The sequence below is a fragment of the Cervus elaphus genome, chromosome X (assembly GCF_910594005.1).
Source record: "Cervus elaphus chromosome X, mCerEla1.1, whole genome shotgun sequence".
Lineage (NCBI taxonomy): Eukaryota > Metazoa > Chordata > Mammalia > Artiodactyla > Cervidae > Cervus > Cervus elaphus.
The window spans coordinates 117,513,771-117,526,895 of NC_057848.1; the positions used below are offsets into that span (position 1 = coordinate 117,513,771).

General features: G+C 38.9%; 1 protein-coding gene and 1 pseudogene across 1 annotated transcript in view; both read right to left on the reverse strand.

Annotated features, from left to right (window-relative positions):
- The window catches only part of ZNF41 (zinc finger protein 41), a 42,321-nt gene that overhangs the window by 11,830 nt on the left and 17,366 nt on the right, over nt 1-13,125 (reverse strand). Inside the window, 2 exon segments of the mRNA XM_043896684.1 lie at nt 3,622-3,717; nt 3,982-4,102. Of these exon segments, the coding sequence (XP_043752619.1) occupies nt 3,622-3,717; nt 3,982-4,102 (217 nt within the window).
- LOC122691037 lies at nt 9,809-9,902 on the reverse strand (annotated as a pseudogene).

Here is a 13,125-nt window from a genome sequence, read left to right on the forward strand (position 1 = left end):
TCTGGGACAACATTAAACACACCAACACTCACAATACAGAGTCCCAGAAAGAGGAGAGAGAGAAAGAACCCATGAAAATATTTGAAGGGATAATAACCAAAAACTTCCCTAACTTGGGAAAGGAAATAGTCAACCAAGTCCAGGAAGCACAGAGAATCCCAAGCAGGATAAACCCAAGGAGGAACACACCAAGACATATACTAATCAAACTGACAAATATCCTTCAGTTGGTGAATGGATGAACTGTGGTACATCCATGCCATGGAATACTATTCAGCAATAAAAAGGAATCAAGCTATGGAAAACACAACAGTAGAAGTAAGTTTGAATGCATTATGCTAAGTAAAAGAAGCCAGACTCAAAAGGCTTCATACTGTATGATTCCATTTATATGACATTCTGAAAAAGACAAAACTAGAGAGACAGAAAAGAGATCAGTATTTTCCAGGTCTGTAAGCAGTGGGAAGGAGTGACACAATAAAGGATCTGAGGTAATTTTTGTTCTATATCTTGATTATCGTGGTGGTTACATGACTGTATGCATTTGTCAAAATTCATAGAATTATTATTTTATTTTGTCCACACTCTGAGGCTTGTGGGATTTTTATTCCCCGACCAGGAATTGAACTCAGGCCTTCAGCAGTGAAAGCACTGGGTCCTAGCCACTGAACTGTCAGGGAATTCCCCAAAACTCATAGAATTATTAATAAAAATAAGCCTCATATAATCATAAGATATGTTAAAAGTGGAATTGCGCAAAGGTTATACAAAACATACAGACACACATTTGAATTGGAAATACATGGCCATGTTGTTTGTCTTTTTGAATGAACAGTTATATGTGAATAATATTAGGATTTTTTTCATAAAGCTAACGTCAAAATAAATAAAAAGATTTTAGGCAATGAAATCTGTCATTAGCATTTGAAGTGAACTAATAAAAAGAATGGAATCAGCAACTATAATCAGTAATAGAAAAATTATAATCCAGGCATAAGAAAATATGGAGCTGGTTTTGGATGGAACTGAGAGGGTTAGGGGTCTCCAAACGGAGGAAATAGGCTGCAAGTGTCAGACATTTTTTATCTCTGTCTTAAGCTGCAGGAGGAAACAAACTACAAGTGTCAGGTTTTTTCCCTTTTCTATACAAATTTGAAAGGGGGTTTCTTTTAAAATTCTGTGCTGCCATGACAACACCTAGTTCCACGTGAATTTAACTTTTCTCAAATGTTGAGCTTATGGAAATGTTTTTCTTAAGCTATGTTAATGAATGTATTTACCCTAGACTCTGTCTGTCTTCAAGTCAGTTCTGCCTAAGCCTCAGAACCGACTTGACAAACCAGTATGTTTTACTCATGCAAATGTTCTCTTAAGCTATGTTAATGAGACTATGTCTTTGCTTGGAAACCTGCCTTTCTTCAAGATTCATGTCAATTGTTTTATGGCCCGGGACAACTCACCTTGTGCCAATATTATTTCAAAATGCATGTTGTGGGTGAGGGGCCGGGTGCCAGTCTCTGAGTTTTGAGACATTTCCTTTCTCTAATTAGCAGCTTGCTTAGTTCAGTTCAGTCTCTCAGTCGTGTCCGACTCTTTGCTAGTAGCTATATAACTTCCGGCTAAAGACTAGAAGCTTTCTCTCTTTTATACTTTAATAAAACTTGATCACACAAAAGCTCTGAGTGATCACACTGGCCCTGGATTGAATTCCTCTCCTCCGGAGGTCAAGAATCCTGGCATCTTTAACGGCTCAGCAACAACCTTTTAGAACTAAGAAGATGGGGACTAAGAAGATGAATTGAGAACTAAAAATGATATTTGCAAAAATGAAAAAGCAGTAGGAACTGTAGAGTGATTAATTAAAAATGACTGAAAGATTTAAGAAACACTGACAGAATATGACAAAAGTTGGAAGGTGAGAATGGCTTTTGATATATGAGGTAATGATTTCAATTTCTGATATATTGAGTAGTAAGAGAAACATCTCAAGGGAACTTTCTGAGTAGCTGAATATAGTACTAAAAAGTACTAGGGAAAAACAGACTTGAGATGTCAAAAGCAGAGTCATCAGAATTTCAGGATGGATGAATCCCTGCATATATATAAGACTGGTGAACAGTAGACAGTCTCCATAGGGCAATCTCATTTATAAGGATAATGAGGAGATGCCTGGAAAAGCGGGAAAATAAAAAAACTGGGTGCAAATCAGTATGAACCCGAGTAAATTTAATCAAAACAAGGGGAAGATTAGCAAGGTCACTCAAAGGAGTGAAACTCAAGAGAACACAACAGGTCACTGACGAAATGCTCAAACTAAGTACTGGAGAAATGAGAAATAAAAAATGAGATTCCACTTTATACCCATTGTTGGCCAAAAAATGAGAAACTTTGGTGCTATTAATTGTTGGCAGAAACTCGAGGAAAGCAAGAATCCTGTGCCCTACTCTGGGAGTATAGATTAGTGTAGCCAATTCAAGAAGAATACAGTGGTGCTTGGTCAAATTCAGGATGAGAATATACAATGATCAGGCAAACCCTCTTTTCTATATACATCCCTGAGAAAATCTCACACTCTATAAAGGAACATTTGTGTAGAAATTTATTGTAGAATTGTTTCTCTTAGATGGGCATTAATGAAAACTTAGGTTCCACCATTGGATGAATGGTTCAATAAGATGTGGTCTTGGCACACTGTGGGATACTATGCAGCATAGTGTATACATATATATGTACATATATACACATATATACATATATTTATACATATATACATATACATATACATAGTGTATAATTTTACAGCATACTGTAAAAGACCCAGATGTTGGAAAAGATTGAAGGCAAAAGGAAAAAGGGGTGGCAGAGGATGAGATGGTTAGATAGCATCACCAACTCAATGGACATGAATCTGAGCAAACTCCAGAGATAGTAAAGGACAGGAGAGCCTGGCATGCTGCAGTCTATGGGGTCACAAAAAGTTAGACACGACTTAGCAGCTGAGCAACAACCACAAGTAACCTCATACTTTAGGCTTTAAGAGAATACCACACAAATTCAAAGATCAAATACATTAGATCTGTTACCAGTGGGAGGAGGCATAAGGGATGGATATGAGGAATTAGAATAAAAGGGAAGAAAAATCAAAATACCTGAATGTACACGGAAAGAACCTAAGATAAGAGGGTGGGAGTGGAGTAGGAAGAATAAAAGTTCCCAGGTAAGATAGTTTCCCAGGTAGCACTAGTGATAAAGAATCCACCTGCAATGCAGGAGACATAAGAGACGTGGGTTCAATCCCTGGGTTGAGAAGATCCCCCAGAGAAGGAAATGGCAACCCACTCCAGTAAGATAGGGTGCTATATATGTGCTAGTACAGAGGGTACAGAGGTTAGAGACAGCTCTTTTATCAAAAAGCAAAGAAGACAGTGGATATTGGCGAGGGTCATACTTGGGAGTTGGCCCTCGGGCATTAAAGGGGCTTCTGTCAACTCTCTCCAAGTGACTAAAAAAGTTTAGAGCCTTCAAGACAGGTTATCTTCAGAGCCTTTCAAAGGCATCAGCCTCTCCTAGAAAAACAGATCTACTCTACATCCCCCATTTTCTCAGGTCACACTTACTCACCTGAGCAGCTGTGATGTGGAGTTTCTTTCCCCAATGTCCATGACTCCTCTCCTTGCTCCAGTCTGAAGATGACTTCTGGTTTGGGAACTTGGTAACCTGTGAACAGGACACGATACAGGATTGGGTCCAGTAAATTGGGTTTCTAGGCCGTTCAGCCATGCTTCTATTTGTTCTTCAGGAAAGTAATCCCATTCCCTGAGAATACAGTAATAATCACAGAAGTGTAAAAGGACTGAAGAATCTCAGGCAAATAAAAGATGACACTGTTACACACTTTAGATGCCCCAGAGCTTTCAGCAGCAGAGAATGGAGGCAGCCTCTCTGAGGCCCCCGGAAAGTGCAGAGGGCGGCTGTGCTTACCCACTGCGCACAGGTGGCTGTAGGTCTCCAGTGTCACATCCCGGTACAGGCACCGCTGAACAGGGTCCAAGTGCTGCCACTCCTCCTGGCTGAAGTCCACAGTGACATCCTCGAATGACACCTGTAAAAATACAGTCCCATTCAAGATGACATGGTGAGCACTGGGCAATGGAGGAAAGAGGACTAGGAAGTTAGTTGTTTCTAATGATTTTTACCATAATGTATCATGTAGGGTTTTCACTCAGCACCCAGTTTTGCATTTTATTTTGTGAGAGAAAAACACATTAAAGTATCTTGACATTCACTATGTATTACATTCATTCACTTATTCATTCAGTCCCTGTTTTTTAAAAAATAAGCTCCCTTTAAGTCCTCAAGTTAATGTAGAAACTATATATGTAATACATTTATTGGTTGATTATGTGCCAGCCAATGGCAATATAGAATTGACTAAAATAAAAAATAACTTGAAAAAAAAAAACTTGGACAACCAATATAAGAAGATACAAAGGGGTCTAAAAGGCATTTCAAAGAAATGTATTGAGAGGAAAAGCAAAACAGTAAAACCTTTAATAGGTAACAGGAAGAAAACAGTATAGATGAATATCTTCATGATCTTGGATTGTGAAAATAATTCTCAAACAGGATGCAAAAAACACTAACCATAAAGAAAAGATTGATATCTGTCTACAATAAAGTTTAAAATTTCTATTTTTAAAAGACCATATTATAAGAGAAAAAAAGAAAATTCACCAAATAGAAGATATCTCCAATAAATATTACTGGCAAAGGGCTCCTATCTGAAGAAATGTAAAGAACTCTTAGAAACCAAGGCCACCTAGTAGAAAAGTGGGCAAAAGATTTGAACAAGCATTTTATGAAAGAGGAAATGTAAGGCATTAATAAACACAAAAAGAGTTCAACCTCCTTAGTAACCAGAGAATGTACATTCAAGTAATGAGTTACCATTACACAACTTCTACAATGTCTTCAATGAAGAAGACTGGCAATATCGAGGATGTGGAGAAAAGGTACCCTTATATACAGCTGTTGAGATCAAGGTTAATTGGTACAGCCACTGTGGAAAAGAATTCCTGAAAAAACTAAAAACAGAACTACCAAATGATTCAGCAGTTCCACTCCTGGGTATATATCCAAAGAAAATGAAAACACTAATTTGAAAAAATATGTGTGCTCCAATGTTCATAGCAGCACTATTTAGAATATCCAAGGCATAGAGGAAACCCAAGTGTCCATCTGCAGAGGAATGGATAAAGAAGATGTAGTAATACACACACACACACACACACACACACAGTGGAATACTACTCAGCCATAAAAAAGAATGGAATTCTGCCATTTGCAACAACATGGATGGACTTGGAGGGTATTAGGATAAGTGAAGTAAGTCAGACAGAGAAAGCCAAATACTGTATGATATCACTTATATGTGGAATCTAAAAAATAAAACAAACTAGTGAATATAACAAAACAGCAACAGACTCACAAACATAGAGAATAAACTAGTGTTTACTGGTGGGGAGAGGGAAGTGAGGAGGGGCAAAGTAACGGGCAGGGATTAAGAGGTACAAACTACTATGTATAAAATAAATAAGCAACAAGGATATATTGCACAGCACAGAGAATACAGTCAATATTTTATAATAACTATAAATGGAGTATAATCTTTAGAAACTGTGAATCATTATGTTGTACGCCTGAAACATTTATTACAAATCAACTACACCTCAATAAAAATTTTTTAAAGACTGGAAATATGAAGTGTTGAAGAAAACACTGTGCAATGAGAACTCTCATATGTCTTATTGAGGCGTAAATTGGTACGACCACATTGGAAAGCATTTTGGCTTCACCTGGTAATGTTGCAGCATGCATACCCAAGGACACAGTGATTCCATCCATGGAAATATGCCCAACTGGAATATGTGCTCATGTGCAACAAGAGGCATGTCCAAGGGTATTTACAGCAGCATTATTCAAAATGTATGTACTATTTCATGATAAAAAGTTTTAAGTTAACAGTAACATAACAGTACCTACTTTGTGGGAAAATATCAAGGATATTTTCTTAGTTGCTTTTATCTGTGTAATCTCTAAGCATATACCACACACCCACCAACCAATCAAGACTGGTTTTTTGGATAGGGAGATCTGTAGGATTGGGGGAGAGAACCATATGAATGTATTACTTATTTAAAAATTAAGTTAAAATTTACCAATGGGTCCAAAATGGAATAGACAGAATTCTCCCGATTTCTGGTACTAAGTACAGCTATGATCTCTGGACATTACATATTAAACAAGGAAGACTGTCACTTGGAAAGAAGGATGTTACCTGGTTAGGGACCTTGGAACCTGAGGAGTGATGCAGTGGTGATTTCTCTGAGTTTTCTTTTTGTTCCATGTATCTTGGACTCGGTGATGGAGAATTTGGCAATCCAGAATGCCAAATGGCGCAGATAAAAAACAGCACCAAGAAAGTCTGCTCTCTCTAGCTAAAGTACCAGGAAAGGGGCAATGTAATAAGGGAGAAAAATTTAGATAATTACTGCCCCATCCCCATTCCCATCAGTAAAGGCTGAACAGGGAGTCCTGGTTTTCATCCCTGCCTGGGAATAATGAGGCCCCTCCCTGAAAATTTAGGCCACTGTAAATTTGGGGGGGGTCCTGAACTTCTATCCCCAACCCAGTAATGAGGTGCCTTTTTTGTCTCCTCAACAGGGTGGTGTCAGAGATAGTCTGGTGCGGAGCATGAAATTCCACATCCACCCAGCAGCAGCAAGATGCTTGTCCCCTCTGGGGTGTCAAAGGAAGCCAAGTAGGGACCTGAACTTCCACCTCCACCTGGCAGTAAAAAGGAGATTCTCCTTTTTTTTGTAGAACAGTATTGGAGGGAGCTTGCTAAAAAACAGGATTTAAATAGTATCCAGAATCTCAGAGTTCCCAAAATATCCAGGACATAACTGAAAATCAGGCATCATGTGAAGAAGCAAGAAAATCTCAACTGGAATGAGAAAAGACTGAGATAACACAGATGTTAGAATTATCAACAATTGTAAAGTAGCCACCATAAAAATGCTTCAATGTATTTAAATGCAAAAATAGTCTCATAATAAAAAAGGATATAAAGAAGAACAGAATGAAAATTTCAGAACTGAAAAATATAACTAAAATTTTAATACTCAAAGGATGAGCTCAACAGCAGAATAGAGAGGACAGAGGAAAGAATTAGAGAACTTGATAAAACAATAGAAATGATCCAATCTGAAGAACAGAAAGAAAATTGATGGGAAAAAATGAGCAGAGCCTCAGGGAAATCTGAGACTATAATAAAAGATCTGGCATTCATGTCATCAGAGTCCCAGGGGAGAGGAGAAAGTATGGGGCTGAAAAGTATTTGAAAAAATTATAGCTGAAAATTACTCAAATTTTGTAAAAGATATAAACAAGGTTTCAGGATGCTGAGCAAACCCCAAAAGGATAAGCCAAAGAAATTATACCAAGACACATTATAGTCAAACTTCAGAAAACTAAAGACAAAGAAAAAATCTTGAAGTCAGCAAGAGAGAAATGATACCTTACCTATAGGGGAAAAATACATTGACAGCATCTGAAACCTTGGTAGAGAGAAGCGGCACAACATTTTTCAAGTGCTGAAAGAAAAGAACTGTCCACTCTGAGTTTCATACCTGGCAAAATTATCCCTAAGAAATGAAATATCATGGCAAATAAATATATGAAAAGATGCTTAGCATCATTAATTATCAAGGAAATGCAAATCAAAACTACAATGAGATACTACCTCATATTCATTAGGATGGCTAGATCCAAAAACTCAGATAATAACAAGTGCTGGTGAGGATGTGGAGAAATTGAAAACTTCACACACTGCTGGTGGGAATGTAAACTAGTGTGGCTGCTTTAGAAAACAGTCTGGCAGTTCCTCAAATGATTAAACAGAAATTCTACTCCTAGGTGTATGTATACTTGAGATAAATGAAAATATATGTCCACATAAAAACATGTACATGGCAAAAACCACTACAATATTGTAATTAGCCTCCAACTAATAAAAATAAAAGAGAAAAAGAAACATGTACACAAATGTTTACAGGCAGTATTACTTATAACTGCCAAAGGGTGGAGACAATCCAAATGTACATTGGCTGATAAATGAATAAACAAAATGTGGTACACTTGAACAATGGAATACTATTCAGCCATGAAAAGGAATGAAATACTGATACATCTTACAACATGTCCATGCTACACTTCTTCCCTCTTTGCCTACTTACATATATACCTACTGAGCTATCATATGGACTGGTGACTTTCTAGTTTATTCAGTGGGTTATAACCTATTATTATCATGATTTATTTTGCTATTCAAATTGTCCCAGACTTGGCCAGAGGGAGTTCCTTGAAAACATTATGCTGAGTGAAAGATGTCAGACACAAAGATCACATGTTGTATGATTCAGTTAATGTGAAATGTCCAGAACAGTGAAGTCTATAGAGACAGAAAGCATATTAGTGATTGCTTACTGTTGGAGGAGGCAGGGAGGTGAGGTGGAGGAGAGTGATGGCTAAAGGGTATGAGGTTTCTATCTGAGGTGATGAAAATGTTCTAAAATTGATTTCAGTGATGGTTGCACATATCCATAAACATACAAAAAACACTGAATTGGACACTTTAAATGAGTAAATTATATGGTAGGTGAATTATATCTGAATAAAGCTGTTACTAAGAAAGAAGGGAGAAATCAAGATATTCTCAGATGAAGGAGAACTAAGAAAATCTGTTGGCAGCAGATGTACCCTTAAAGGAAGCTTTTTAAACAGGAAGGAGATGATAAAAGAAGTCCTGCAACATCAGGAAAGAAGAAAAATGGAAAAAGAAAAAATATGAATAAATACAATAGACTTTCCTTTTCCTGCTGGGTTTTCTAAATTACATTTGAAGGTCAAAGCAAAAAGTATAACATTTTTATGATGTGGATCTCCATGTACATAGAGGAAATATTTAAGACATTAGTAACAGGTGAGGGTAAAGGGACTTAAACGGGAACTAAGTTTTCTACACTTCACTCTAACTGATAAAATGTCAACACCAGTAGAGACCTATACAGTGATGGAATAATTCTGTATCCAGATTATTGTACAGGAATCTACACATGTGTAAAATGGCAGAGAATGACAAGCACACTGCAGAAATGTCAATTTCTTGCTTATGATAATTGTACACAGGATTGTACTCAGACACAGGATGTAACCATTGGGGGGAACTGGGTAAAGGGTTACATGAGACCTCTCTGTACCATCTTCACAACTTCCTGTAAATTTATAATTATTTCCAAATAGAAAGTTTTAACAAACTAATAAATTATCCTCAGAAAGACTGGAGTAGGGGCACAGCAAAAAAGATCAAGATGTTATTAAAAAGGAGACTTCACAGGGGTTCCCTGGTGGTCTAATGGTTAGGATTCCAGGCTTTCACTGCTGTGGTCGGGGTTCAATCCCTGGTCAGACAACTGAGATCCTGCAAGTTGCGCAGCACAGCCAAAAACAAAAACAAACAAACAAAAAAACAAAAGGAGCATTCACTTCTTTCCTGTTTATCTGCCTACCTGTGTACCTACCTACCTACCTATTATAGGGACTCGTCACTTTCTACTTTATTCAGTAGATAATAATCTATCACTATTATGATTTCTTTTGCTACTCAAATTGTCCCAGATTTGACCAGAGGGAGCTCCTTAAAAGTGGCTCCTGTGTCATTCTGACATGTTCCCATCTTTTTTTTTTTTTAAATATGGAACGCTTCATGAATTTGCGCAGGGGCCATGCTAATCTTCTCTGTATCGTTCCAATTTTAGTATATGTGCTGCCGAAGTGAGCACTGTTCCCATCTTTTGAGTGCTTCATTACTTCCCAGCGTAATGAGTTATTCTATAATCATTTTGTACTTTTCTCTGTTCTAACCCAGGAGTAAGTCATTTCTCCAAGAAGTTCTAGTTCCAATTAGTGACAAATGGTAAATCAAGGTGCGCTCATTGTGCCTGGCATATAATCGTCCTTTCAGCACTCAGAGCAAGGAATGTTTTTCCTTATGTGAGACTGCCAACTAATCAATATAGAAGAAATGATGGAGTTAGAAAAACGCCATTAGAAAAATAGCACAGTTATTAATTGCTACAGGCAAGAATCATTGCTTGATGCTATAATCAATGGACAAAAGCATGAGAAATAGGATATTCACATAGTCCTGAAGTATTTTCCCACGAAATATTGGGTTGGCCAAAAAGTTCATTCAGGGTTTTCCACAAAATGTTACAGAAAAACTTGAATGAACTTTTTGGCCAACCCAATAGTTATTTTTTTTTCCAATAGTTATTAATTACAAAAAGAAAGATAGTAACTTTATATAGTACTTGACAGGCAGCATCTTAGCCAGGTGATCAAAGTTAACATTATCAATAAAGGACAAATTATTATTGAATGCTTGCTGATATGACACACTGAGAACACAGCATCATTTCTGTGATATTCCTGACAAAAATGAATAACCTGAATCTAATTATGAGGAAGCAAGAAACAAACCCAAACTGAGGGACATTCTTCCATATGATCAGTCGTGAAAGTCAAGGAAGGGCTAGAACTCTTTCAGGTAAAAGGCTAAAGGGACATGAGAACTAAACACAATGCATGTGCCTGGATTGGATCCTAAATCGGGCAGAAATGCCAAAAAGGACATACTGTGACAATTGGGGAAACTATTTACAAATGGTATGTTAGTAGAGAATTGATGCTTTCAAACTGTGATGCTGGAGAAGATTCTTGAGAGTCCCTTGGATTGCAAGGAGATCAAATCAATCCTAAAGGAAATCAACCCTGAATATTCATTGGAAGGACTGATGCCGAAGCTGAAGCTCCAATATTTTGGACACCTGATGTGAAGAACCAACTCATTGGAAAAGACTCTGATGCTAGGCAAGATTGAAGGCAAAAGTAGAAGGGGGTTACAGAGGATGAGATGGTTAGATAGCATCACTGACTCAATGGACATGAATCTGAGCAAACTACAGGAGATAGTGGACAGAGGAGCCTTTGCATTCATGGGGTCGCAGAGTCAGACACAATGTAGTGATTGAACAATAACAACATACACATAAATACATAAATTGAGAAGAGAAAGCAAATGTGGCAAAATGTTAACACTTAGTGATTTGGGGTGAAAGGCAAAATAATTCAAGAGTTTCAAAATGATCAGTGCTTTAAACCTCAGGAGAAAACATAGGGGAACATTTGTTTAGGCCTTGGAGTAGGCAAGGATTTCCTAAACAAGACAGAAAATGCACTAAATATCAGGACAAGATCCAGTGATTCAGCTATGAGGAAATGAGGAGCCTTTATTCATTGAAGGACCCTTTGTTCTTTGGGGGCCCTTATTAGTAAGCGCACAGGGACACAGAGCAGGCACAGAACACACTGTACCTGCTCCACCACCAGCAGCTCCAGAGGCAGATCCATAAGCACTGGGCCATGCCCAGCACTTCTCCACCCACCAGTTCTCCTGAGCACAGCCTCGAAGGTTGCCAAGAGAAGGACCTCCACCTGAGCCTCTAGCAACACACCTGACCTGCTGTCCCTCACTGCCCAAGGGCACTTACCCAGGGGAAGTCCCAGGGTCAGGCTGGAGGGAAGCTCTCATTCTGCCCGCCCACCCTCCTGATCCTTGTTCTCTTGCCTGTGACCTGAGCCAGGACAGACTGGGAGGTGTGTAGGTGACACAGGGGAGGAGCCTCAGATGTGGGGGAGGAGTGGCTACTTGCCAACTAGTGTGGAAAAATTAAAATATTCTACCATTTGGCATTGTTAAACATTTTTTAAAAAACTTTTTTATTGAATGATAGTTAATTTACAATATTGTGTTAGTTTCAGGTATACAGCAAACATATATATATATATTCACAATATATATATATATACTTGTATATTCATATATATGTGTGTATCATATATACATATATGTATTCTTTTTCAAACATTGTGAAACATTTTAACAACTCTGAGCCCAAGCTGGCAGACAAAAAGCCCATCTTCACCTGTCTCTCCCTCCCTTGGATTCACACAGGGAAAGTGTACAAAGATCTTTCCAGGCACAGATGCCCCACTTCCATCCCTTTCCCCACCAAAATAAGACACTCTGGACTCTACCCTGGCTGGGGGGATGGTTATGTGAGGTGATGGACAGGGGATTTTGGAGCTAGCAATTAAGATACAAACTTGCTAATACAGACCCATCCAGATTCTAGCCTCACCAGCCACATATGAAAAGGTATGGTTTTTTGGCCCATTTCCACCATGGAGGATGGCCTGTGTCTCTGCCACCACCAGAACCCCTATAAGGACTTCCTCATCCTATGTGAGGATCCCTGCTAAGCCCCTGATGGCTCGCCAGTGAACCACACAGCAATGTCTCCCTTCAGGGTCATCTCTGTCCCAGAACTCTCTGCACTCTCAGCTCTGGGGCACGCTATGCTGCCAGGATCCATCACTCACTGCCCATTTTGTCCCTGGCCATCTGCTTTGTCCCACCCCGCAGTCAGCCTGCTGGGGCTCAGTCCTCCAGCTTCAGGGCTGCTCTCACTCCTGCCCCAGCACACTTCTCCATCACCTCCTGTGAGATGATCCTGCCCTTCTAAACCCTATCCCAGCCTACCAGATGGGTTCTCAGGGCACTTACTAGGCTGCCTGAAAAAGTGTGCAATGTAGTTCACTCGGCCCTTACTGAGGGCTAGATACCCAACTTCTCTGCATGTTCCTATTTCGCTGGGGGTGCTCTGGTCTTTCCCTCTGGCTGTTTCCTTTTTCATCAGATTGTTCTCTGTGTACTCCTCCCTCTGTCTTTCCCTGCTTACCCTGCCCATTCCTGTCCTGACTTCTCCTGTTCCTTCTACTGGTTCTTGTTTCCTCTGCATGGTCCCCATTCTGACTCTTCCTTGGTCCCTCTGTTTACTGTTCCCTCTAAATGTTTGTTATTTCTGAGTGTCCTCTGGTCTCTTTCCTGATGCCTCTGTTTATTGTTTCCTCTGATGGTCCCTTGTTTCATTGTTCCATGCC